Here is a 27,931-nt window from a genome sequence, read left to right as displayed (position 1 = left end):
TGATTATTAGCATGCTGATATTATTTAGTTACGTGATTCAAATATAATGCTCGATTTGGTACACTTGATCCGACTGTCGCAGCTAAAATTTTACAATAATAGCTCAACTTAGAGTAATTAAAACATTCCAAACAAATCGGACGTTATATTTGAATGCTCTCTCGTCTAATTCTATTTGATTAAACGGCTAATTCCAAACAAAAATTTTTAATTTTGTTTTATACCTCTAAATTAAGCTTTTTTTTTCCTTTTTCTAAGAGCTCGGTCTATAGACCGTGTCCACGCATTTTTTTTTCTCCCCGCGAATCCGACCAATAAAAGAAACTGAGCCATCGCCAGAATTCGTTCAAAACGTACGGTGATGGGCGGCGCCTCCGCCAAATCCGACGGCCCCCACTGCTCCGAATCTCGCAGCCGTTGGATCCAACACCAGCCCCGTGGTGAGCTTCCACGTTGCGATCTCCCATTGGCCGAGCACGAATATTGAGAAAAGGACCACACAACACCCCCCACCTTATCCTGTCGCGTACTCACCAGAGCCCTCCCCGTGGTGTTTCGCAGCGCAGTGGCATTTGCGCAAATAGAGAGAAATATGGGGGCGTATGTTTCGGAAGGGGGGATTAAATTAATTTAAAAAAATGATTTATTTAATTTGTCAATTTTTATTATTGTTGGGTATTGGGAGTATGCGGGGAATTGAGGGGACGGTTCGGATCGGCGATCGCATCTCGGTATCAGCGGCGGAGATTCGCGCGTCGTAATCGTGTATCGCGCGGGCTTACGGTGTACCCGCGGATCACGATAACCAAACAAAAGATAATAATAATAATAATAATAATAATAATAATCACACTTATTACACTGAAATTTTATTTTATTTTATTTTATTTTAAAAAGCAAATGAAAGAATTTTAAAATAATTATTTTGGTTGCTTGCAAGCAAAGAATTTAAAATTTTAATTTTTTTCCCTAACCAAATTAAGAATTTCTGAAAATTCTTCAATTAGTATCATATAGAAATATTTAATAAATAAAAAAACTAACATTAACACTTTTGGTTCTCAAATTATAGAGTGTGTAATACTTAGCCTTCAAATTTTAATTTATTATAATTGCTGGCTCGATAATAAAGTTATGCAATCCAATTTAGTTTGCTAAACGTTGATAAATTATTATTATTATTATTATTTTTTGAGAAATAGGTAGTACATTACCCGCTTCATTTATTTCATTTAGAAATAAACGTAGCTTGAAATGTGAATCAACTAGGATTTGAACTTGGAATCTCGGATACCAAGTCCTTTGCCACTTGCCCTCGGATACCACCTAGGATTCGAACGTTAATAAATTGTTGACGTAGAGCAATGTGGAAATATTGCGATTGATGATACGATAATAACTAAGATGTTATATTGCTTAACATCAGCAATATAGTCAATGTTTAGCTGACTAAATTAGGCTGTGGGTTGATTACAATACTTCAAAAAAGTTTGAGTCAATAATTGTAATAATTTAAAGTTTGATGACTACATTAAGTTTCACGCACCTTATAGTTTGAGGATACAAAAGTGTAGTTTATCTATAAACTAACTTAAAACATGCAGGCACAGCATTCAACTCTCGTTCATGTAGACTAGATGCTGACCTACATACCAACAGTAAAAAAAATAAGTAATTATTATCGCATCATCATCAATCACAATACTTCTATATTACTTCTCAATTAAATTAGCTTGTCAGACTTGATTATAATAATTTTACGAAATTCAATTAAAAATTTACAATAAATGAATATCAAGCGACTTTATAGTTTGAGAACCGAAAATGTAATCTGCGCAAAAACTAGCTTAAAACATACAGATATAATGTTGGGCGCTTGTTTATGTAGGCAGGATGCCGACCAACTTACCAGCAATGCGAAAAAAAGAAAAAACTTTCAATACCACCCTTATAGTTTCACACTTTTTCATTTTAGTACCATATGGTTTAAAGTGTATCATTTTCGTACCTTGTGATTTTTTTTTTTTTTTGCTATCCCCTTCACTAATTTTTTTCGTTAAATCAGTGACAAAATTAAAACTAAAGGGTAATAAAGTAAATTTTCAATAAACTATAGGTTGGATATTTAAAAGTTTTTGTATATGATTTAATGAAAAATTAACGAAGTGGCTGACGAAAAGAGAAAAATAAAACCACAGGGTACTAAATTAATACATTTTCAATCACAAGATACTAAAGTGAGAAAGTGCAAAACCACAGGAGTGGTATTTGAAGTTGACCAAAAATAGGTTAAATTACAGAAAACCTTCTTGCAATACCCGCTTTTTCACTTTTCCTCTGTAATTCAAAATCCTATATTTTATATACCCTCTTAAAAAATAAAAAATATTCACAAAAGGGTACACTGTGATAAAATGACTAAATTGTCTCTCATCTTCTTCGAGGTGGGCATGGACGGAGAGGAGGGAGAGCTAGGGCGAGGGCGAGGCAATGGAGGCGGGCGACAGCTTGTGTGTGGGCATGGACAGAAAGGTGGGCGGGGATGAAGTGGCGCGACCAAGGATGAGAAAGGAGGAGAATTTTAGGAGTATTCTGAGTATAAAAAATAGGATATAAGTAGAATCTTAACGGAATACTGACGGTAGAGGTAAAAGTGAATATTTTTTTATTTTTTAAAAAATAAAGTGTAGATTTTTGAATGACAGGAGGAAAAGTAAAAAAATAGGTACTGACGTGAAAGTTTTCTGTAATTTAGAAAAAAAAAAACACTTATCGGGAAAGTTGAGTGCAGTAAAAACGCAACTAATTAGAAGAGATCGGAGCCGTCGGATGTGGCGGTGTAGGATAGGCTAGGACGATCCGACGGTGTAGGATAAGGCGAGGGGGAGAAGTCGCAGTAGAGGACGCGAGATCCCGGTCGCCGTGGAATAAGAAAAAAAAGAGCGGAGAAAGGCGACAGCGATATCGGAGGGTCCGTGTAGGGTCTCTCAGAGGCAACACCCCATAAAGAGATTTAATTATTTTAAATACTAATTACGCTTAATTTAGTACCAAATTAGTTACTTAATCCGCCAAGTAAACCACTTCTTAATTAATTAATCAAAATAATAATAATAATAATAATAATCCCTCCACCTCTCTCTCTCTCTCTCTCTCTCTCTCTTTCTCTCTCGCTCTTTCGCGGTGTTAAAGGACGAGGAGCTCGTCCTTTCCCACCTAACCCCTTTTCCTCTCTCTCTCTCTCTCTCTCTCTCTCTCTCTCGATCTCGATCTCGATCTCGATCTCGCGAACGCGATCCCTCGGATCCTTTGTTCCTTGATCGACGCGCCGGGGATATCGGGGAGAGCTGGATCGGGCTTTGTGGCGGATTCGCGCGGAGGAGCGCCTCCGAACGAGCTCGATTTCGCCGGAGATGGGGATTTCTCGAGGGTTTTGATCGGTTGGGGGCTCGGTCGCGGTTCGAATTGGGAGGTTTCGAGCTTCTGCGAGGTTGAATCGCGCGAGAACTCGTGTTCTCCGCCTGTTTCTTCTTCTTCTCCTTCTCGCTCTCGATTTCGCCGTTTGCTGTTGTCGGATTCGCGCGGGTTGCTTTTGGTCGCTTTGCTCCGAGATCCCGCGGGGGTTTCGTGAGGAGATTCGGGGTGCTTTGAGCTCGAAGGGGGCTATTCTCGTGCTAATCGCGGTTCCGATCGTGTTCCTCGCGCTAGATCTGAGGTTGCTGAGGAGAATCACCACCCCTCCGTGAATCCGGAGGAGAAGAGGAGTCGGAGCGCGCCTTTACTCTGCCTCAAGGCGTTAAAGGTCGCCCTTTTTGGTTCTAAAAGTAACGGAGAGTGGAAGAGGAAGTGTAGCAAGGGAGCGTTTTGAAGGGGGAGGTGCCTTTTCGCTTCCTAAAGATCGTTGGATTTGTTCCTAGGGTTTCTGCGAGGGCAAAGGGGAATTTGAAGCGGCGTTGAAGTTAGTTAATACGTGGACAACTGAGGGTTTAATGGGCATCTAAAGTGTCAAACTGGTTGGAAAGGCCAAAAGGAAGGGATCTTTCGCTGTTTCTTTTAAGTAATCTTCCTGTTGTAGCTTATGGTTAACAGATCTCTGGAGAAATGGAGCAGATAAGGGGGAGTTGGTTGCTTCCTTTTCACTTCTCTTATCTAAAGTTTAGCCCTTGTTGAATTGAGCTGTTGAAAGAGCGAGACAAAAATTTCTAATGGCGATGCCGCCTCCGAATTGTTTAGATCGAGCTCCAACAGGTTCAGGTTTGTTCCCTTATCCTTTCTCTTTATAGTAGTCTCTTTTCATGTTTGTTCTTTTCTGTTCCAGTATTTACCCATTTAAATAATTGTCCATGGCTATGTTCTACACGCCTTCATTGTTAGTTTGTTCATTAAGATTGTGGGTAAGGCTGTTCATTGGATGAAATCGGCATTGTTTGTGAATCTTAGCTGGATCTGGGTAAGTGGGTCTCGTTTTATATGCGCAATCTTTAGATTCAATTGGACATTTCTCAGATAGTTGAATGAGTATGGAGATTTGAGTTGATTGTTTATTGAATGTGTCTACGGGCCATTTCTTCTTTTGTTGGCTGGAATATTTCTTTAGGCTTTCCCTTCTTTTCTAATTTGTAAGTTTGGAAAATTCTTTTGAATTTTCAATTTTTTTTCAACTTTTCTGGACTGTTCTTTTGGTGGTTGTTTCTGTTTTGAATTCTTGCCATCAACTAGCTTGAATCGTTGACAGGATGAAGTTTTTGTGCACTTCTCTCATGGTATTTGGTGACTTCGGATTATTTCTGTGCTTGTTAGTCCTCAATTATAATGTAGACTCCTGCCTAAATAACCATATCGCCTTCAACACTACCAATTTTTGGATTTCATGAAAGATAGTGCTAAATAATACACATTTTTTTATTTCATGTGATCTATTTCATACTGTTTTTACTTCCTTCTCTGCTAATTGAAATCACCTTTCACCAGGGCCTTCTGGTGATGCCCTATATAGGGAACTATGGCATGCATGTGCAGGACCTCTTGTCACTTTACCCCGCCAGGATGAGAGAGTTTATTACTTTCCACAAGGTCATATGGAACAGGTATGTTTCATTTTTGATCCACCACATCTTGATGACATTCTCCTTAGGGCTTCATACTTTTATACTTCGACAAAGAACAAGGTATGTCAACTAATAATATTCGATGGGAAAAAGAAACACAAAATAACTAGATATTGGTGTTACCCCTCATTCATACTTCTATACTCTGGTAAAGAACAAGATGTGCCAACCAATAAAATTCGATATAAGAATATAGGGAATACCACTCCTTGCAGCAGTTGTCTCTTGGTCGTAATTGCAACGCATCATCTCTGGCAATCCACATGATCAAGCCTAAGGAACTATACTATCAATATATAACTATGTTCACAATCAAAGAACATGCCCGGAGTACATTGGTCCCTGTAACTGCAAGCTGAGTAGCCTTTGTTCTATTATAGGAGCAAACTAGAGTATCATGCTCTTTGCATGTCATGTATTACCAGATTGCTACATTTTCTAATATGTTTCTATTCTTTTGCTATAAGTTTCGAGAATGATTTCTGTTTCTTTTCTTGTTTAGCTTGAGGCATCGACAAATCAGGGCCTTGACCAGCAGGTCCCCTTCATGAATATACCTTCAAAGATCTTATGCAGGGTAGTGAATATTGATCTTCGAGTAAGCGATTCCTCCTCTTCTTTCCTTCTATCTGATGTGCTGCTGAGAGTGTTGCAACTTCTCCTCACTTGCATTCTTTGCTCATCGTGTGTCCTTATGCAATTTAGGCTGAGCCAGATACAGATGAAGTTTACGCACAGATAATGTTAATACCCGAATCAGATGTAAGTTTTCTTCTTTTTATCCCTTTGTTCTTTGAAACCAAGCCTCCATGACAAGTTTATTTATTGCTTTATGTTTGAAAAATCTGTCATTTAAACAGCTTTTCCCTTGACTAATTTTGTATCTTAACCTTCTAGTTTTTTCTTTGATTTCTTTCGTTGTGTGTACTGATTTTTTGTTCTGGCTACGTCTAATCAGAAAATTGAGATCACCAGCTCAGATCCTCCAGTTCCTGAGCCTGAAAGGTGCACAGTCCATTCCTTTTGCAAGACGCTAACTGCTTCAGATACAAGCACTCATGGGGGGTTCTCGGTTCTTAGGAGGCATGCTGATGAATGTCTACCTCCACTGGTGAGTTTTAGAAACACTTTTACTAAGTCCAAACGAAAAAATGGTAGAACTAAACTAAAAGTTTCAGGGTACTTGACACTCAACATTTCAAATACTTCTTCTAAATGTGTTTTTTTTTTTTTGTTCAGGATATGTCCCAGCAACCACCATGGCAGGAATTGGTTGCCAAAGATCTTCATGCGAATGAATGGCATTTTCGTCATATTTTCCGAGGTTCGGATGATGTTTCTTTAATTTTCTGTAAAACTATCTTTTGTGGTTTGTGAGCTGCAGTTTGGTTCCTATGTCAATACAAATACTTCATTTCCTTATGAATGACATGGTAAACGTGCATGCCTCTCTCAGGACAACCTAGGAGGCATCTGCTCACCACTGGTTGGAGCGTTTTTGTTAGCTCAAAAAGATTGGTTGCTGGTGATGCATTCATTTTCTTAAGGTCGGTAAACTGATCACATCGTACGTCATTTTGTCATTGTCCTCTTAAACGATTTTCATACGTACAGTATATAATAACATTTTTGCATCTTTTTCATGGCAGAGGCGAGAATGGTGAATTACGGGTTGGCGTGAGGAGGGTTATGAGGCAATTAAGCAACATGCCGTCATCTGTCATATCTAGCCACAGCATGCATCTTGGAGTTCTTGCTACTGCTTCTCATGCTATCTCTACTGGGACTCTTTTTAGTGTTTTCTACAAGCCAAGGTATGATTTCTTTTGTTTTTTTAAATTTTTTTTTTTCCTTTAAACTTTTAGGTGCTTCCTAATTTACTCTAGATCAGCTTATGTTTGATGAATTTCACAGAAAGTAACAAGTAACAAGCACACAAACTATACACTTCCCTCTCTACTTCACTTGAACTATGGCACTCTTATATTACTGCTTAATGAGAAAGAAGTGTTCAAGTCTTAACGTATTGTATTATAGCATGTGCAGTGCATTGGTTGACTAGGAATGCTCAAGATCATCTAATCTGTCTGGTCGACAAATAATCTTGTCCTTTTTTTGAATTCATAATTTTCAAGAAGATAATAATTTGATTTCTTCAATAAAGGAGAACAACATTGTGAATAAGTACCTTATTGTTTCAGAACAAGTCGATCCGAGTTTGTCATAAGCGTCAACAAGTATCTTGAAGCTAAAAATCAAAAGATGTCAGTGGGAATGAGGTTTAAAATGAGATTTGAGGGTGATGAAGCTCCAGAAAGAAGGTAAATTTGTTATGTTCTTGACTTATTTAACAAATGTAATTGAACTACCAATGCGAGGATCTATTTCTGTTTCACAGATTTAGCGGAACTATTATTGGCGTCGGAGACATGCCAGCATCTCAATGGAAAGATTCTGATTGGAGATCTTTAAAGGTAACATGTTCTGTAACAGTCTTTAATATGGAAATGGTTATGCTAACAGAAACTTTATAAAGTCAAAGCTTTTTAGAGTTAATCTGAATAACATTTCAATTTGCAATTTCTTCTACTAGAATTTTTTCTATCTGCTTTGGTCGATGAACAGAATAATCATGAACTTTTCATTACTTGTTGCTGTTTGTTATCATGCACTTTTTTTCTTTCCTGAATCTTAGCTCATGTTTGTATTTTACAGGTTCAATGGGACGAACCTTCTTCTATTCCCCGCCCTGACAGAGTTTCTCCATGGGAGGTGGAGCCACTTGTTGCATCTAATCCGCCGACTTCTCTGCCTGCACCAAGGAATAAACGAGCTCGGCCGCCACCTTCACCTTCTGTAACGCCAGAACTTTCTTCTGTGTTTGGTACGAAAGTTGCCTTCTGCTATTGCTTCTAACGCCTTCCTTATATATATTAAATTAATGGTCTCTCTTGCATTTATATATTGAATTAATGGTTTCTCTTACAGCAAAACTCTTCTGTAATATCTCCTTTTATGTGCTCTGCTTAAAAATATCATCTGTTAAATCTGATTTTATTTTGCATACGGTCTCTAAGTTTCAAGTGGTGTTCCCTTTAATCCATTTTCAATTTGTGTTTCTACTAACTGAGCATGTGGTCTTTAGAATCAACATTTTCAGATATGTGTAATAATTCAGCATTTTCTAGATATATATGTAAAACTCCTCTGGCATGCTTGTGGTTCATGTAAAAAATGATTGTTGCGGATATGAGCACAGATTATGTTTGTGGTATTTTGCTGGTGGAGTTTCTATTTAATTATTGATTTGCAGTTAGTCTAGTATTTCTTCTAGGACTTGAGAACAAGATAAACAACTGTTGAGAGTGTTGTGATGCGAGTTATGTGATATACACTAGTATATATATAATTGCTAATCTGCTAATGATTCTCTCATTCTGGTTCTTTTCCTTTTTTTCCCTTTTAATTTTGAAACAAGTGTTTTCATGCTATTGATGATAGGTTTGTGGAAATCTCCGCCTGAGTCTTCCCAGACTTTTTCATTTACTGGGGGGCAGCGAGTTCAAGAGCTTTACTCATCATCCAGTCCCACCCATCTGTTTTCATCTGGATCAATCGGCTTTGGTGCAAAGAACGAGCCATCTATGGTAACCGCAAACCAGCTTTTCTGGCCAATGAGAGACTCTCAGACCGGTTCCTATTCTGCAAGTGTTAATGTCAAAGAAACAAGCGAAAGAAAGCAAGAGTCCAGTGCTAGTGTGGGATGCAGATTATTCGGGATCCAGCTGGTAGAAAGTTCCGCAGTAGAAGATGCCTCAGTGGTGGTAACTGTGTCCGGTGGGGTATGTGATAATCACGCTGCGAACTCAATAGATGTGGACTCCGATCGGCAATCTCAGCCTTCAAATGGAACCAAGTCTGATGCCCCTGCAGTGAGCAGCGAGCGATCGCCCCATGAAAATCAAAGCCGCCAAGTGAGGAGCTGCACAAAGGTGAGGGCAATTTCTCTTCATTTATGCAAAAAACATGGGTCGAGTCACATGATTGGTGATTGAACTTATTGTGAAGCCTCACTTTTGTTGCCAGACTTTGTTTTGTTGAAATTGAGGCACTGAACTTCAATTTTTGCTTCAAACAGATCAATCTAAGAAACTCGGTTTAATTTTCCCACAGAAGGATGACATGGCTGTTGTATAAGCTAAATCACAATAATCTCTTGATGATGTCATGATGTCATCTCCAAAAGTTAATGTTGGCTACTCAGGTGCCACATTATCCCTCTATTGGGAACAATTAACTGAAATTGATGTTTGATGCCTTGATTGCGGCAAATTGACTCTTAGCGACACGATCCAGACGTTGCGAGAAGTGGGGGGACCAATTATGTTTTCAATGCTGATCTTTGTTACTCTAGCTTAGTAACTAAAGAAGCTAAAGCTGAAATAGAAAGTGCTTCGTCTCCTACAGGTTCACATGCAAGGAAAGGCTGTTGGGAGGGCGGTTGATTTGACGAGATTAGATGGGTATAGAGACTTCCTCCTCAAGCTGGAGGAGATGTTCAGTATCGAAGGAGAGCTCACTGGTACTATGAAGAAATGGCAGGTTGTATACACCGACGATGAGGACGACATGATGATGGTTGGAGATGATCCTTGGAAGTAAGAACCCTAATCTCTACAAAATTCCTCAAGTATCCCAGATTAGTGTTTTTTTTTTTTTTTTTTTTTTTTTTTTTTTTCTAAAAGAAATGTAACTTTTTATCTTTTTAATTTCTGAATTGGTTAATTACAAAATAAAATCTGACTACATCAGTGACATGCTGCGCCTTTCCCATACAATGAGACTGACAGGATTCAATTGTTATACGAAGCATACTTTAGAGACTAAAGTGTTACAGTAGAAACTAGACAGTACGAAATCAAAATTGAGGTCAAACTTCTAGGACTAAATTTCATGATAATATAAGGATTAAAGGTGATTCAATGTTATAGCAATGTTATCATAGTAGAATAATGTCCTTTTTACGCACTTGCAGCGAGTTCTGCAGCATGGTGAGGAAGATCTACATCTTCACATATGAAGAAGCCAAGAGGCTGTCTCCCAAGGGAAAGCCATCGCTTTTCGGCGACGTCATGAAGCCAAGCCCGAAGAAGGCCTCACCGGAAGCCAACATGGATGACCGCGACCGGCCTGCTGATAATGATTGCTAACTCTTCTTTCCTTTTTTCTTTTTCCTTTTTGAACCAAGTAGGATGTAGCTGCTGTTCGATTGGATTGTGGGCCCTACGGTGGGGCCCGATTCTGTTCCACGCCATGCTTTGGTCGTGGCGCCATGTATTGTGCCCTCATTAACACCTAGCAGAAGTGGTTTCGGCAGATGGTTGCACTCTAGCTTTTGGCAAGATCATCGTTATTTCCAGTGTGAGGGTTGGCAGGCAAGGCTTCTTGTTGGGCAACTTCAGATAACTAATTAGGGTGTAGATGTGTGCGCCGAACGCACGACTATCTTTTTTATCTTGTTCCTAGCTTTTCACTAGCAAATAGAATATATGTGTAACTATTAGCGGTACCGTAACATGCAAACGCATTGCTGGATGCGTTATTCGGCTTCTTTAGGGTTGTCTAGCTATGTTTGATTACCTGATGCTGTGTTGTTGTCATCGCTGTTGTCGTCAATATTGTCATCCAAAGCCTATGTACATATGTGATTGAATGTGGTCTTTTTGTCGTTCTTATTCTGTGTTCTTATTCTGTTTAGGTGAAAATGTACTGATATTATTGAAAATATTCTGCACTTCGAAATGCTCCTGGACTCGGAGAGAGTTTGATTTTGCTCTCTAATCTTACTATGTGCTTGATAAGTATGTTTCAATTAGAATTCTAACTGTACTTGTTACTTTGACTCCTTGGTCGATCTTTTTTTTTTTTGACAATGTTTTTGAATTTGTTTAAAATTTTTTGGCTTTTTTTTCTTCAGAATCTGAAAGCAATGTAAGGTTTAGGTATAAAAAAAGATGAGATGCAAAGTATATGAACGGAAAATATTTTGACCTAGTTGCAATATGGGAAGAGTAGAGGGGCTACGCGTATATTTTACGTCTCCTGAAGCTAAACACAAGCTTTTTGGTTTGAGTTTAATTAATGATTCCACCTTGTGCTCCCAAATTATCACAAAAGCTACTGAGTCCCTATACAACCACTATATTCACCAACACTCTCTCCCTCCTCCATGAACCCGCTATTCTTTTCCACCCAAAATTACACCAACCATCATTGCTTCACCTCACCACCACCGCCTCCCTCTCCAAAAGTGATCACCTCAACAGTGCCCACCACGTGTTCGATGAAATGCTTCAACCAAATTACAAAGCTTGTAACACAATGCTTAAGGAATACACTGCAACATGCCAACACTCTCAGTCCCTTTCCTTGTTCATGTGCATGCATAAGTGGAATCTGAGACCTGATTGCTTTGCGCTTGCTGCGGTTGCCAAATCAGCCGCCGCGCTCCGTAACAATGTGTTCGGGAGATCCCTTCATGGGTTTGCAGCGAAAGAGGGGTATGCAAAGGAAGTAGCTGTGGAGAAGGCTCTGATGGATATGTATTCTAGGTTTGGTTTGCTTAGTGAGTCCTATAAGGTGTTTGATGAAATGGGTTGGAGAGATTCAGTTGCTTGGAACATCATGCTGACGGGTTTCGCTCGCGAGGGACTTAGTGAGAAGGCGATGGGTTTGTTCTACTCGATGCACGTTTGTGGTGTCGAGGGAATTAAGCCTACTGCCGTGACAATTGCGGTTATCCTCCCTGTTTGCGCAAAGTTGAAGCTTTTGAAGCCCGGTTTGAGTGTTCATGGGCTCGCAATCAAGATCGGATTGGATTCGGATACTTTAGTAGGGAATGCGCTTGTCTCAATGCACGCAAAGTGCGGTAGAGTTTTGGAGGATGCCCACAGAGTGTTCTTGCTGATCGGTTGCAAGGATGTCGTTTCGTGGAATTCGATTATTTCTGGCTTTTTGGAAAATGGGTTCTATGAAGAAGCATTTGATTTGTTTTCTCACATGGTGTCGATGCGATTCCTACCTAATTATGCGACAATTGCCAATGTTCTTCCTATCTGTGCATTTGTAGAAGATGGGAGGTACTATGGAAAAGAAGTTCATTGTTATTTATTGCGATTTGGCTTAGAAAAAGATCTTTTAGTCAATAATGCACTTCTTACGCACTATGCGAAGGTGGGAGACATGAAGAGAGTCGAGTTTATTTTCAAACAGATGCATTCAAGAGATATTGTGACATGGAACACAGTAATCGCAGGATATGCGATGAACGAATGGTACTCTAAAGCTCGAGATTTGTTTCACGAACTTTTGTCAACTGGGGCCAATCCTGATTCGGTTACTCTCATCAGTATACTCCCTGTTTTGGCTCAATTGGGTGACATCGAAGAGGGAATGAAGATCCATTTTTACATCCTCAAGCATCCCGTACTTCTCCAAGAAACATCCTTAATGAATGCGCTTGTAAGTTTCTATGGGAAGTGTGGCGAATTAGATGATGCACTTTCTGTTTTTAAGAGGATTCAGAAAAGAGACTTGATATCATGGAATGCGATACTTTCGACATACGCTGATAACGAACACTGTGAGAAGTTCTTCGATCTTTTGCATGAAATGATTCATGAAGGGATCTCACCTGATTCAGTGACTGTCTTGGGTGTTCTCCGGGTGAGTATATTATGTGGTATTAGAATACTCAGAGAAGCCCATGGTTATTCCTTTCGATTGGGCTACACAAGTGAATTGGTAGTACAAAATGCTATACTTGATGCATATGCGAAATGCGGTAAAGTTGACGCTGCATACAAAGTATTTAGGAGTTTTGCCGGTAAGAATGTGGTCACTGCAAATACAATGATTTCAGGCTATGTGAAACATGGTACCCAAGAGAATGCCGAAACAATCTTTCACCAGATGAGCGAGAGGGATCTGACTACATGGAATTTGATGATTCAAATTTACGCTCAGAATGAATGTACAAATCAAGCTTTTAGTTTGTTCCATGAATTGCAAAATGAAGGACTGAAACCTGATGCAGTGAGCATTATGAATATCCTTCCTGCTTGCACTTCTTTAGCTTCTATTCACCTAGTAAGACAATGCCATGGCTACATTCTCCGAACTTCTCTAGGAGATATTCACCTCGAAGGAGCTCTTCTTGATTCTTACTCCAAATGCGGTAACATAATCGATTCATATAACCTATTCCGAGTTAGCCCACAAAAAGATCTTATCACATTCACTGCCATGATCGGTGGTTATGCAATACACGGTATGGCAGAAGAAGCGCTGGGAATATTCGCTCAAATGCTTGAATTGAATATAAAACCCGATCACGTAATTATGACTTCCCTTCTATCAGCATGCAGTCATGCTGGGCTGACAGATGCCGGTCAGAAGCTTTTTGAGTCCATTAAGGAGGTTCATTGTATTGAACCCACAATGGAGCACTACTCTTGTATGGTGGATATTCTCGCGAGAAGTGGGCAGATTCGAGAAGCCTATGAGTTCATACTGAAAATGCCTTGTGAGGCTAATGCCAGTGTGTGGGGTCCTCTATTAGGAGCTTGCAAGACCCACAAGGAGGTAGAGATCGGTCGGCTTGTAGCGAAAAGGTTATTTGAAATTGAGGGCGAGAATATCGGAAACTATGTGGTGATGTCAAATATTTATGCCGCCAATGAGAGATGGGATGGTGTTGGGGAGGTGAGGAGGATGATGAAGTCGAAGTATTTGAAGAAGCCAGCTGGATGCAGCTGGATTGAAGTGGAGAAGTCGAGGCATTTATTCGTGGCTGGTGATCTGTGTCATCTCAGAAGAGTAAATATCCATGATATGTTGACGAGTTTGGATCAACAAATTAAAGATCCAATGGTTGATATGATGGAGGTTTAGGTTAACTGGCATTTTGTATTTTGGAGGACGCAAAAAGACGGACATATAGATGGAGATGTGTTGGAACGGAAAGTTGATCATTCTTCATCCTTCAATTGGAGAAGCAATTTTCAAGGAGGTGATAAAAAAGTTCCTTTTCTCTCCGTATGTGGTTTGATATGTTAACATACCTCATCAGCACATTACCATCTATATAGGTTACTTAACTGATCATTTACTTGTTCATTGTGTAGGTTCTTCACAGATGATTTCATTGAGTAATGCAACAAAGAGTATTCAATTGCATCTGGAAGATGTGTAAAAATATACACTCTTCTTTCCATACCTGCAGTTATTTTTTCATGTAGTTTGGACATCAAAACAACTTAGCTCTGACCTCTCCCAGAATGTGAAATTTGTGTCGAGTCAACACTGCAGATTCTTCGGCGACATGAATCAGCGCAAGGCAAAGCGTTAACCTTATCAAGTCACAATCTAAAAATCCAGTTCATCAGCATCATGAAGCACATTTACCTCCACACCTCCTTCTGCTATGCGTACAGTTATCTGCTGGATTCATAGGATTCTGATCGGCAGTGGTAAGCTCTTTGTCTCTCCTCCAATTGTTAGTATTGCAAAATGATCTTGTATTTTGTGGTTAATTCTAGGCATATAAGCAGTGATGTGAAATTAAGAGATTAAACATGGTTTGACAACCTAGTTAAAGCAGAGCTTGTTTTTTTAGGGCTGATAATGGAAAAGTTATGTTACCTTTCTTAGGGCAAACTCATTTACATTGTTATATCTAATTCAATGCTTCCTATATATATTTATGATGAAAGGAGATGGTACTTTAAACCACAAATTTTTTTTTTCTTTCATGCCTATGAAACCATAAGTTTTGCTTCTTGTGGCAGATTTATGTGTCAGTGTAGTATTTCCTTATGTAAAACCCTTATTTTCATCAAGAGTAAGTCAGCAGTAGGTTCATTTATATGAAAATAACCGCACGAAATTCTCTTAACGTTGGAAATAATAAACATGGGGATCAATTCCCAAATTGCAGTAACAATAAAATGAGTGCTCTTATAACATTTTTACGATCTTAGAGGGAGAAATGTAAGCATAATACATCTATATAACTCTTCTGTTCATTATTTAACACTTCCGACATTGGATATAACAAGTAAAAAGAGAGATAAATCTCAATTTATTTACACTTACAGAGGGAACTCTTGTATTTTTTCGCTTTAGTAATATGTATTTCTAATTTAACCAATCTTGGTTCCTATAATGGAGAATGAAATTCCCCTTGCAATTTAGTTTTTTTCGTAATAATTTTACATGTTCATAATATCCGGAATTTTACTATTCTCGTTGAGAAAGATGATGTTGGGGCTGTCAAGTGGCGCCACATCCTCCATCTTATACCCGTCGTCGTCTCGTAGAAGCCTCTCACTTCCATGGGAGACCAAACCTCGGAAAATTATGGTCTTATGGAGACCAGGTAAGAGCCTTTCATGATCTGTGTCTCCTTTCTCTCCCGCATACACTACTACTTTTGAAAGGTCAATTCCCCATTGTATGGATAGATACCTTGCAAACAACACATGAAGTATTTAATCTGTTGTCGAATAATAATAATAATAATAATAATGCGTGTTGATTAATACTTAAAGTCATGTTTTTGCTCCGAATGTGATAAAAGAAAATTAAGGGTGTGTTTGACAATGTCATACATGTTTCCCGTCCTCCTATTTTTTTTTTTTTTTTTTTTTCAAATTTGATGCTTTTGAAGGTGTTTTGTGAGTTGCTAATTTTTCTTATCATTGATTACATAAAGAGACAAAGACACAACATTACTATTTTTCCTAGTCTTTTTGTTGCCACATAGAAATCATACATCTGAAATTCATAAATCATCTTAGAACAACAAAATTGAGTAAGGCCATTTTAAAATGTCTTCAAAAACATGATGGAAAATAAGAAACATAATAATATGAACAACACAAAATATGCCCTTCTAAGATTGCATTTTATTGTTTTTGTGCTTTAAGATAACTCGAGGTTATGAAGATGAAACTAAAAACAAGAATGATGATGTAAAAATTTATCTCAAAATAAATCGATTGTTTCATCTGGTACTTTCTGTTTGCGAAAGTAACCATTGATGTGAACAATATTAGAGGGTGTCGTAGAATATGGCAACCTAAGAACACTAAGGAAACAAAATAACAACATGAAACAACCCCTAGGATATGGAACTTCTTTCAAGTAAAGATAGGTAATTTATTTTTACCTCAATGCACACGGCCGTGAAGCAAAAAGAGGAACAACGTTCAAGCGTGAGCATGCTTGTGTGTATACAAGGTTGCATCGGAAGCCACGCATTCGAAGCCTTTGTCGAATACCATCAACCTTTCGAACCTACAATTCACATAAACGATATGATTTTTCATTTTTTTTTTTTTGAAAAAAAACCAAATTCTGTGGACAGAGCTACGAATTTTCTTTTCTTTTTAGTTCTATTTACATCTCAAATAAGACATGTTTGGATTCGGTAGAGCTTCTGTAGAACTGTTGTTTGAGTTTTAAAGCTGTTTGTAGAGATACTTATCTATTTCTCTTCGATGTTTCTCTAATAATTTCTCCTCCTATTGAAGCTTTTTCTATTGATGATCATTTGCACATTTGTGTTTTTTGCCGCAGCAAAAGCTTTATGTTTTTTCTTTTAATTTATTAATATACCTTGCTGCTGCTTCTCGAAGTAGAGAAGTACTAAAAGGAGAAACTCCAATGTGCTTACTTTAGCTCCTGGCTTGACAGAGTAAGCATAGCAATGAACCGAAGAAGCTGCCTCGTCGACGATCATATCCTCCTCCTCGGCCCCCTCCAACTTGGCGAGCCGCGGCACGGCGGATTTGACATGCTCCGCGGGCCACCGGAACTCCACGTGCGATCCGTAGGCCGCGTCGGCCGCCATGTCCCTCCATGGGTAGCACAGCTCGGCCCCGCTGCTACATATTAATGCGTCGAACACCTTCGGATCCACGTCGCAGCATCTCATCGCATCCGCAACCTCTGCCAGCGTGGAGCCGCTCGAGAACACGTACCCGACCCGCCCGCCAGCTCCACTGCCGATGTCCATCACCTGTTCAATGATTTCCTTCAAGTTGTCAATCACCAGGTGGCCGCTCTCGCCGTAGCAGTCCGCGGCAATCACAAGGAGCAGCTGCCTCCTCCCGGGGGAGAACACTGCAGTGCGGTTCGCCACAGCATGCCCGCGGTGGCGTCGGAGCGCGTCAAGGATGGCGTCGGCGGCTGCGTGCGTGCCGTTCATAGAATGGGTGAGATCGGGGCCGTCCACGGAGAAGCGGATGGAGTCAAGGGCGCGGAGGGAGTCGGTGAGGGGCTCGTCATCGTCGAAGGGGGGAGCACGCGGCGGGGGTGCGCCGAGGGGGGCCGAGGGTGGGCAGTGGAGCGCGAGGTGGGAGAGGTAGAGGCGGCAGTGGTGAGGCCACGAGAAGCGGCGGATGTTGCGGAGGCCGCTGCGGCGGCAGTCGAGCCAGAGCGACTTGTCGGCGAGGAGTTTGAGGAGCGCGTCGGCGATGGCGCCGGGGTCGTGGGGGTCGACAAGCAGTCCGTTGTTCAGCGCCTGTACGAATTCGAATTCAAATTCAAATTTTGGAGGGAAACTCATCAAAAAATTTTTAACTTTTGAATATGTGTAATTTAAAAGTTTTATGAGTTACAAATGATTGATTTGGATAATACAAAAAAGTACCTTGAGAATGTCCACAGGACCTCCATTCTTTGTTGCAACTACTGGTAAACCATAAGCAGCAGCCTGTAAATAGCAATTGCTGAAGGTAAAACATAAAATACTGTTTTCTGATGGCTTTTAAGTTTTTGAAGAATAATAAATATTTTCTATAATTTGATATAGTATCAGAATATAAGGTTCTGAGTTCGAATGCTGTAAGGCTCCTGGTCTCATTAAATTTTTTCTTATTTTATTCAAATTCACGTCATGGGCTAATCGGAACATCTTAAGGTGAAAAAGAGTATTGAAGATAAAATACGAAAACACCGTTCTCTGGTAGCTTAAGCTGATAGAGAATAATAATTATTTTATATAATTTGACAGCAAAAGTTGACACCATATTTTGTTCTCTCATTATTATTCGATGCAGAACTATTCACACATAAATTTCTAACAAATGACATCTAGTAAATGTTAAATTATCTTTGATATTTTAGATGGTTTAATATTTGTTGGCTTTATACTAAGCATTTACACAGTAACAAATTTACCTCAATGAGAGTGAGACCGAAAGGTTCTACAAGAGCCGGATTGATGAAAACTCCCTGCCAAATAAAAAGTATACACAATAAAATTAAGAAGGATTTTTTTTAAAAAAAAAAAACTATCAAACTATTTATGTATTAGAATCCGGTCCTGTATTTTTTTTTGTTGTAGATGCATGTACAGAAAATTTCTGCACTCAAATGTTTCTGCACATGAGCTAGTTCCGTACTTAATGTATTGACAAAAGAATTAGAATAATAATCAATGAGCCAGATACCGTGCCTATGGTCAGAGTTTCGATCCTCCATTACACGTTTACAAGTAGATCTCGTGGCCTCAACTTAGGGATGTGCACGGCCTCAGGCCGGGTTGCAGCACGGCACGGGTGCTGTAGCATCTATGCCAGCCTGGCCTGACTCGAACTTCAGGACCGTACCTGGCCTCTCCCTTTGGACCCAAATCGCCCGACACGGCACGACCCGTGCAAGCCGGGCTAGCACGACCCAAATCCCAAGGCCCGTAGGGGTGGAAACGAGCCGAGCTCGAGCGAGCTTATGTCAGCTCAAATTCGGCTTGAAATTAATTTCGAGCCTAAATCTAGGCTCAAGCTCGGCTTGAAATTAATTCGAGCCGAGCTCGAGCGAGCCTAATTTTGAGTCGAGCCGAGCTCGAGCTCTGTAGGGGTGGAAACGAGCCGAGCTCGAGCGAGCTTATGTCAGCTCAAATTCGGCTTGAAATTAATTTCGAGCCTAAATCTAGGCTCAAGCTCGGCTTGAAATTAATTCGAGCCGAGCTCGAGCGAGCCTAATTTTGAGTCGAGCCGAGCTCGAGCTCTAAACGAGCCGATTGAAATTCTCGACATTATATAATCAATAGTTTAATTTTTATAGAACATTACCTACAATTTGATGCAATATGTCCAATAGTTCAAAATACAAAATAATTATAAGAAATGTGAGCTAGAATGACTTCCTACCTGGATGAGGGTCTGAGAGAGAGAGAGAAAGAGAGAGAGAGAGAGGGGAAAAAAAGTAGGGATTTGGAAATTTGAATGTTATCATGTTTTAGGATTATGTGCAACAGTAAAAGTCTGAAAGAGAGAGTGTGTTATGTAAATTTAGAGTTGGGCTCAATTGCACGGTTATACTTGTTGGGTTTATTTTATGGGCCAACAATAATGGCCCAAATTAAATTAAAGCCTATATATAATTAAAATATATTATATTTATAAATATTATATATATATATAGAATTAGGCTGGAATACTATTAATAGTAAAACGCTTTTTTTGCTATCAAGTTTTTAACTCTTAGATAAAAAATTGTAGGGTCAGGATGATATTAGTCGGTTAGAGTTGACTGGTCCGCCTAGGGTTGAGTGCTTTCTACTAGGTTATAGTATTTAACCCAATGGTTAGAAATAATGAAAAGAGTTGATCCAAAGGCTAAAAAACTGGTAGCAACAATAAAATTTTGCTACTAATAGTAGCCCAGTCCAACTCTATATATATATAGAATTAGGCTACTATACTATCTATAGTACTGAGCTCCGGTACTATAGTGTTTGTTTTTGATCTTATGGCGTTCAAATCAACGATCAACACCGTTAAATATGATCTAGGGTATATAAAGTTCTTAGAAATAAAATTTTAGTTTTTTTCGATATCGTTTACTTAGTAAATAAATTATGTCAAAACGGTGGAAATTGAATACTCTTTAAAATTTGAGCATAGGACTTTTAAATTCAAGATCAAGAATGTTTATCTTAATATATATAGCTTAAAGTATTTTCTATCAAAATTTGAAGAAATTTAGATTCTTCTACACCGTTAAACTCCAAACTCGTCATAATATCTATTGAAAATTGACACTTTTGGAATGGTTTGATCATAAAGTAAACTATGTCAAAAAAATATAAAATTTTATTTCTAAATATTTTAAATACCCTAGATCAGTTTTAAAGGTGTGGATCGTTGACTTGAACGCTCGAAAATCGAAAACAACACTACAGTACCGGAGCTCCGCTACTATAGNTATGTATATATGTATGTATATATATGTATATAATATACATATATACATACATATATATATATATATATAGTTCGGCTACTATACTTTTATGAGTATTGGCTCCTTTATACTCATAAGTTTTCGACCCTTAGATTTATTCCATTAATCATTTTCATCCGTTAGATCATACTATTTAATCAACTACCCACTCAACCCTAGGGGACCACTATCATTCTAAATGAGGACCACCATCATCCTAACCACACATCGCATCAATCAACGGTTAAAAATTTTCGAGCTTTTCGAGCTTTTCGAGCCTAATTCGAACGAGCCGAGTAATACTCAAGCTCGGCTTGAAATGAATTTCGAGCCTTTTATTTTGTTCAAGCTCGGCTCATTTAATTTCGAGTCGAGCTCGAGCGAGCCGAATATCGAGCCGAACACGAGTCGAACGCGAGCCGGCTCGCTCGTTTGCCAGCCCTACAAGGCATCAAGCCTTAGGGTATGAGCTTCTAGGGAGAAGGCCCTTCTCCCCAGAATCTATCCTCCTAAAATCTTGGGAGGAGCATTTTTAGTCCAACGGACCAGACAATTTTCGTTCATTTGACCAAAAACCATCTCAATCCTTTTTTTTTTTTTCAAAAAATAATAAAAATTGATATATATTTGAAATAAATTTGAATATTTGTTATTTTAGAATTATTTTCATTAATTTTAAATTTTTAATCAAAATATTAATTTAAATTGAAATAATTTATTGTTTATATTTTAAATTTTATGTTTTTAAGAAAATAAAAAATAAAAATTTTAAGAGGCCGGTTCGGAGCACGGCACGGCCTGGCCTGGATTAAATTTGGCACGATCGAAAAGCTCGGAGTTTTTTTTTTTTTTTTTTTAAAGAAAGTATGATATCCCAATAGTTCTATATAGGATGAAAACTGATTTGTGATTGGATATATAAGTGACTATGGACTCTAATAATAAAAACTAAACTTAAGTATAAGTTATTATTGCTAACAGATCGGATCATTACATTTGGTGATCTTGAGCTGTGTGATTGGATTGACGAAAACGTCAGGACCTAAAAATGGTCCCACATCGAATAAGAATAGGGCTTAAATATTTTGGATCAATGATTCGAACCTAACAAATTATTATTATTATTAGTGGATCGAATCGTTACAAAAAAATCAAGAAAATTCGAACAATATCAGGTGATATGAATAACATTTATTAACCAAAACTTTTTTAAAAAAATCGGAGAACTTGTTAGACTCCGTTTAGAAAAAAATAAAAATAAAAAAAAAAGAAAGAAAGAAAAAAGGATTGACCTTCGTTTTTGCTGCAAGGCGGTAAATACGGGGGACGTCCAACTGGGTGTGGTGCTTAGGATACGCCACGTGTCCGTAGAGATCGTACCTGTCGATGAGCTTGAGCACCGTTGTGAGAACCGTCGCACCGTTCTCGCTCATCTCCTCTATGTCCTCCCTATTACCTAATATTAGGCTCTGCATAATAATAATAATAATAATAATAATAATAATAATATTAACTACAATAATAATAATAATAACAAATTAATAATTCAAACAAATAATGTGCCTCTGCCCTTTGGAGGGGTGATGTATTTTAATTAGGCGCGTTACAGTGAACCTTCTGTTTTGATACCATGTTAAAGAATATATAATAATAACTGTTATTTTTTAAAAGCTTAAGCTATATGATCAGTAGGGCTGGCAATTCAGCTCGTTATTCGTGAGCCAGCTAGTGTTCGGCTCGAAAATGAAGCTAATTTCTTTAGGTCGAAATCTTAACTGAGCCAAATATGAGCTGGAATCGGCTCGCTTGTGTTCGACTCGATATAACTTGAATATATATAGCTCGCTCGTTTAATAGACGAACTAAACACGAGCTCGATTTTCCAGTTCGCTATTGTAACATATGTTCTAGAATTTTTGTTGCCAATTTTTTTTTTTTTAAAATAATATTTTTGAACACAATTTTTGTGTTATTGGAAAAAAAAAAAGTAGAAAAGTTGTTCTGTAAGCCGAATCAAAGCCGTAAACGAAAGAAACAAGCTGAATGCGTTACCAAATTGGCGAGCTCGCGAAGGGGTCGGCATTCCCCGAACGCCTTCAGCAGGGTCACTACGTTCTTCTTCGGGTCCGGTCGCGAGAGCGCGAGGATCATCGGCTTGTGAGGGTTCGTAAAAAACCGCATTATCTATTTGAGGGAGATCTCTTTTTGCTTGAGCAGTGATTTTATCAGAGTTTATGAGTGTGTGGAGATCACCATCCCCTTCTATTACTAACTCCTGTGTGGTCACATTACTAAAGTCCATCCCTGGGGGAATCACCTGTTTGATCAAGATTATTTTCACAATTTAGTCCCTGAAATTTTGAAAAAAATTCATAGTATAGTACTTCTTCATATAAATTATTGCGCGTTCAAAATTGAGCTTTTTCTGAAGATATGTACTTGAAAACTCGATACTGATATGGCTTTGTGAAAAAGAATTGTGACGTGTCAGTAATATTGCTTTGATATTCGAACCTGAGGATGTGACTAACGAGACGTGAGAGACGTACCACCATGCGGGGCATGTAGCGGCCGAGACAGCTGACCCCCCGCCGCCTCCTGACGCGGAGCTTGCGCTCGAGGCGGAGGTCGAAGCCGTCGTAGAGGCCCCACTGCTCCTCGACCTCCTGCCGGGTGCTGGTCACCACGATCTGGGCCGCGTCGAGCCCGGCCTCCTCGGCCTCGATCCGCCGTGCGATCCGGTAGGTCGCGTCGATCTCGGCCCGGCCCATCAGGCCCATTTTGAGGAGCTGGTCCAGCTTGTTTCGGCCCAACGAGTGGCCCGTCACGACCGCCGGTGCGTTTAGGGCGCCGGCCAGCCGGGCCGCCGCCTCCGCCCCGTCGGCATAGTGGCCGTGGATCGCGTACGGCCACACCAGCTGGGCCGGGCCCTCGTCGGCCGGTTGCTCGCCGAGGGCCCGCGCCACGTTCGCTATGTGGGCCAGGGCCCGGTCCACGAACTCCGGGATGTGGGGCCATAAGGATTCCTTTGCTATGTACCTAATAATGATAAGCAATCATCATGCAAAGTCGCTAAGTATGCATTGTTTTGATACCGTGTGAAACAATCAATTATTTTTAAAACTTAAGTTATTAAAGAACAGGCCGACGTTTTCCATTCTCTTAGTAAAGATCTGGTTGGCTCTACAATAAAGTATAGAAAAAAATTTTGAGAAAAAAAAAATTCAATGGAAAACTCCTTTATAAGTTCTCTTGTTTGGTTCCAAGATAAGTAAGTTTTTTTGGAAAGTTTTTCCTTAAAAAAATTATGGAAAAATAGTTTTTTTTTATTTTTCAGAATTTTTTTTAGGAAAACGATAATACTAGTTTTTCATAAAATTTGAATTTTTTTAACCAAAAAGTTAATTATTTTTTAACCAAATATATAGATGAAAAATTGAAGAAAGAGTTTTTTCCATACAAAACCTTCTTTTTTATACTTTTTGGAGAAACCCCAAGCAGCCCCTAAGCATTTTTGATCTGGCTAAACAAGTGTAAATTAGGGATGTCAATGGGTACGGATATCAGAAATTTTATCCAAACCGAATTTGAACGGAACGGATTTATCCGATGCTAAACGGATATAGTTTCGAATATTGATATTACAAATAAAAACCTGACGAATATGAATTCGGATATGAATTCTGATTGTACCCTATCCGAACCTGAATTCGACCCGAACCCGAATTTAGTTTACATTATAAATAATAAGTATATAAAAATTTGATGTTATATTTGAATTTGTATTTTAAAATTTTAAATTTAATATAATATATTTTGAAATATTGAAAAGATAAATAATTGTTTCGATTCGGATTTTTGGGTTCGGATTCAGGTTCAGGTTTTGAATTTTTTGTCGTTTCGGATTTGGATATGGATTTTTAAAATCCGTCAGATTCGGATTCGGATTCGAATTTTGGGTTTGGAGTCGGCTTCGGATTTTTTAAAATCCGTTCCGAATTCGACCCGTTGACGTTCCTACTGCAAACTATGATGTATCCCGCTATCACTTACCTATCTTTTGGCCCGCACGGAAGTCGAACTATGTAGGCCCCACAGCCGTCGCCATTTGCAGTGGCATCCGAATCAGACGGTCGGCTCAGCATCTCAACGGGCTCACCGTAGGTCCAGTCGACGTCGGGTGATGAGATTTGGCGAGTTAACAGGTCCACGCGGTAGACCCCCTTCGTCGCCGCGAGTGCTCGGGCTAGCTCAACCACATATTTCACCTGACAGAGCGAGAGAGAGAGATCGACAGAAGAAGAGCGCTATACATTTCAATTTACCGTCCCTACTAAATTTTTGTTTCGATAAGGAGAGTACAACGAACTGCACCTGTCCCCCGGTGTCGGAGTCCCGCCCTAACTCCATGTTCTCGCCGCGTACGAGCCCGTGCAAGCTACAATACGCATATAAATACTCAGCTTAGTTTACTCTGTTAATAACAAAATATTGCATTATAAGAAATATATATATTTATATATTTTAAATACCATTCAAGTTTTAATAGTAACTCTATAAGAGTGTGTTTGACTCTTACTTTGCCTTTTGCAATTAATTAATACTAGTGATTTAATTTAATAGAGCATTTAATAAAGAGAAAAATCTGAAGTGTTTGCTGTAGCAAAAAGCTAAAAAAAAAAGATACCAATTTTTTTGGGAAAAAAAAACAATAGTTGACAATATTTTACTGTAATACTTATTCTAAAATTCAAATAACAGCTTTATCACGGAGTATTAAACTGATAAACTCTGAAGTGCGAACGAACAAATCTATATACAAAAAATGTTCTAAAAGCTAATTATAAGGAATTATACCCCATTTCAAGAACTAGCTAAATTGGAGAATAATCTCTCCCATCACATGTCCTAATTTTTGTTATTGTCTAGTAATTGGGATATATACTATACAAAGAATATTTTAGCAAATTGGAGAGCATCATTTTGCTTTACTTCAAATCCTTCTATGTGTGGTCCATTTTCAATTCCATATCTTAAAAGCACTTCACCCTTTTTGAATTTTGGGCCTTTTTTGTATTCCATGTCAACCAATCACTAAAAAAGACACCCAAAAAAAAACTTTGTTGAGACATAAACTTATGTAAAATCTTTATGATCAATGTAGTTGGATATAACTAACAATGATAACTAAAACTAACATATAATATTGGCTAAATTACAGAAAACTCTCATGTTAAAACCCAATTTTTCATTTTCCTTCCTTGTCATTTAAAAACCTACATTTTGCCCTCTCGTAAAATGAAAAATATTCACTTCATCTCCTACCGTTAGTGATTCGTTAGGGTTCCGTTTATAAAATATTGTTATATATTTTTTTATGTCAAAAATGCCCTAAGCCTTCTCTCCTGTTGCCAAAAAATGGTGAGGGGCAAAATAGTCATTTTGCCATCACAATTTATACCGTACTCTTCTGTGACCATTTTTTATTTTACAAGAAAGCGAAGTGTATGTTTTTAAATGACAGAGAAAAAAAGTGAAAAATCGGGTTTTGACAGGAAGATTTTATGTAATTTAGCCTATATTTATGAATCAAAAACCTTAAATACTAATGATAATATGTTAACTTTTTATTTTTATCATTGTAGAACATTACGTTTAGTAAATAGATAAATCAGATTCAGCCTTCAAAATGAATGAACTAGAATTCGGACCTGACGAGTACTATGTATAGTCGCCTATTTTTCGTTTCGTCCTCGCCGTCGTCCTCCTCCTCGGACAACATCCTCACATCGGAATTGATCCTCGCGAAGTTTTCACTCCGGTCCTTATTGGCATTTCCTTCCCCTTTCTCCTTCTCGCCCTCCGACAGCTCAGATATGTCCTCCGCCGCCTCCTTCCTCCCCTGCTCCTGCTCCAATCGCCTTTTTACTAACTGTCGTGCGTCCTCCAACTCAATCTGTATTTGATACTCATCGAATAAGAAAAAGATAAAAATATATATAACCACCTGCTAAACTATAGACAGATTTTGAAACAGATCGCTATTATTTTATGTTTACTTCTAATTTTTTAAAATTTATATAATTACACACACATCAAAAAAAAACCTGTTTTTTCTTGCGAGCGAGGTGCCAAATTCTCCAACAAAGATTCTCCAGTCGATTGTTACGCTCTTGGCTATTCCTTTTTGCAACCGCCTACAAAAATAAAATAAAATTACAAATTACAAATTATGGTAAAAATAAAATTTGATGCTGCTCCATTGACTATTATGAAATTGTATAAAGCTTAAAAGCTATACCCAAATGACACTACTATAAATAATCAAGTACTATACTCTACACATTGTAAATAAATTGCACTACAAATGTCTAACCTTTTTGCGAGGTTTCATTAATTTAATTAGTCTCTGACTTTTCAATTATTGTAATTATTCATTGCAACATCAAATAGTTTTGCTAAAATTTCAATTTAATTTGATGATACGCGGATGCAATTGCACTATTTGAGTTGCAATATTTACCTATTATCGTACGAGACACAATATAAAAACTTAAACTGATAGGTGCAAAAACTCTTCACATTATATGTAAGTAGGAATTTTTATTCCTAATGCTCAATACTATTATCTAAAATATTGATGAATAGGTTTAGAATTAGTTCTGATACTGTATTATCCAAAAGATCAATCTAATAGAAAATTGGTGTATAAAATATATTAACACTCCCACTCACGTGTATAATGAATATGAAAGATAGATAAAGGTGATACGTTGGTTAGGAAATAAAGATTTAACTTATTATATAATGTGAAAATTTAACCCGTTAAGTATTGCAGAGTGAAAGAATTAGCTCTGATGCCATGATATATCGTACGTATACCTTGACCCATGTCTTGTGGAGGTCGGCATCGTCGAAGCGGCTAACGACCTCCTCGACGAAGTACTTGGTAGGGCTATACGCCGCCGCCTTCTCTTTTCCTTCGCTACCGTACTCGGTGCGACGTCGCAGGGGTCTCGCAGCGGATAGCGGAGGGTTTAGGGTTTGCTCGCGGAGCTTCGCCCCGGCATCTAAGATGGCCTCCAAGTAGCCGTTGATCCACTCATTTCCAGCCATGATCCTTGTTCTTTTTAATCTTAGTTTTTTGAGTTTGCTTGAACTTTTGTTGAGAGAATTGCTTTAAGATTGGTGAGAGAGAGAGAGAGAGAGAGAGAGAGAGAGAGAGAGAGAGAGAGAGATTAGGGTTTGTGTAGAGTGTAGTTGTTGGTGACCGTTATGGAGGGGGCTGAGTTGTGTATGTATATATAGGGGAGAGAGAGAGAGGGAATAGTATATACTAGAGTAGTGTATGAGGGATATTAGTGAGCATTGAAAAATGGGCTCAAAAGTGTTTTTATTTTAGGGATAATATTTAATATACTTTTTAAAGTTAAAATTTGAAAAATATTTAGTATATCTTTGATTTTCAAAATTATTCCTTTTATTTTCAATTTTTTACACGTAAAAAGTATAGTTATTCTAGGTTGAAAAAA

The 27,931-nt window shown here is 38.5% G+C and overlaps 3 protein-coding genes across 4 annotated transcripts; 2 read left to right on the top strand and 1 right to left on the bottom strand.

Moving 5' to 3' along the window:
• Positions 3,201-10,910, top strand: LOC109726631 (auxin response factor 7-like). The gene is made up of 14 exons (XM_020256344.1): positions 3,201-4,254; positions 4,972-5,087; positions 5,611-5,706; positions 5,814-5,870; positions 6,067-6,219; positions 6,348-6,432; positions 6,565-6,655; positions 6,758-6,922; positions 7,310-7,429; positions 7,507-7,582; positions 7,824-7,992; positions 8,610-9,100; positions 9,576-9,766; positions 10,144-10,910. Exons 1-14 carry the CDS (start codon positions 4,206-4,208, stop codon positions 10,316-10,318), a joined length of 2,034 nt encoding a protein of 677 aa, XP_020111933.1. The 5' UTR covers positions 3,201-4,205; the 3' UTR covers positions 10,319-10,910.
• On the top strand, positions 11,043-16,953 carry LOC109726630 (putative pentatricopeptide repeat-containing protein At5g08490). Of its 2 annotated transcripts, none has more exons than XM_020256343.1 (3): positions 11,043-14,178; positions 14,294-14,638; positions 16,866-16,953. In XM_020256343.1, exon 1 carries the CDS (start codon positions 11,250-11,252, stop codon positions 14,058-14,060), a length of 2,811 nt encoding a protein of 936 aa, XP_020111932.1. In that variant the 5' UTR covers positions 11,043-11,249; the 3' UTR covers positions 14,061-14,178; positions 14,294-14,638; positions 16,866-16,953. The 2 variants fall into 2 exon arrangements, with proteins under 2 accessions (XP_020111932.1, XP_020111931.1); XM_020256342.1 differs by lacking the exon at positions 16,866-16,953 and adding an exon at positions 15,426-15,520.
• Positions 15,126-27,650, bottom strand: LOC109726629 (probable sucrose-phosphate synthase 5). The gene is given in 14 exon segments (XM_020256341.1): positions 15,126-15,635; positions 16,339-16,466; positions 16,846-17,694; positions 17,824-17,886; positions 18,354-18,407; positions 21,692-21,868; positions 22,452-22,584; positions 22,586-22,716; positions 22,949-23,438; positions 24,453-24,667; positions 24,774-24,837; positions 26,111-26,355; positions 26,507-26,596; positions 27,282-27,650. Coding segments are annotated over 14 exon segments (3,129 nt in total). The 5' UTR covers positions 27,516-27,650; the 3' UTR covers positions 15,126-15,379.

The sequence above is a fragment of the Ananas comosus genome, linkage group 21 (genome assembly GCF_001540865.1).
Source record: "Ananas comosus cultivar F153 linkage group 21, ASM154086v1, whole genome shotgun sequence".
Taxonomy (NCBI): Eukaryota; Viridiplantae; Streptophyta; class Magnoliopsida; order Poales; family Bromeliaceae; genus Ananas; species Ananas comosus.
The sequence above is the reverse complement of the archived record's forward strand: the minus strand, read 5'-3'. Positions and strand labels throughout refer to the sequence as shown.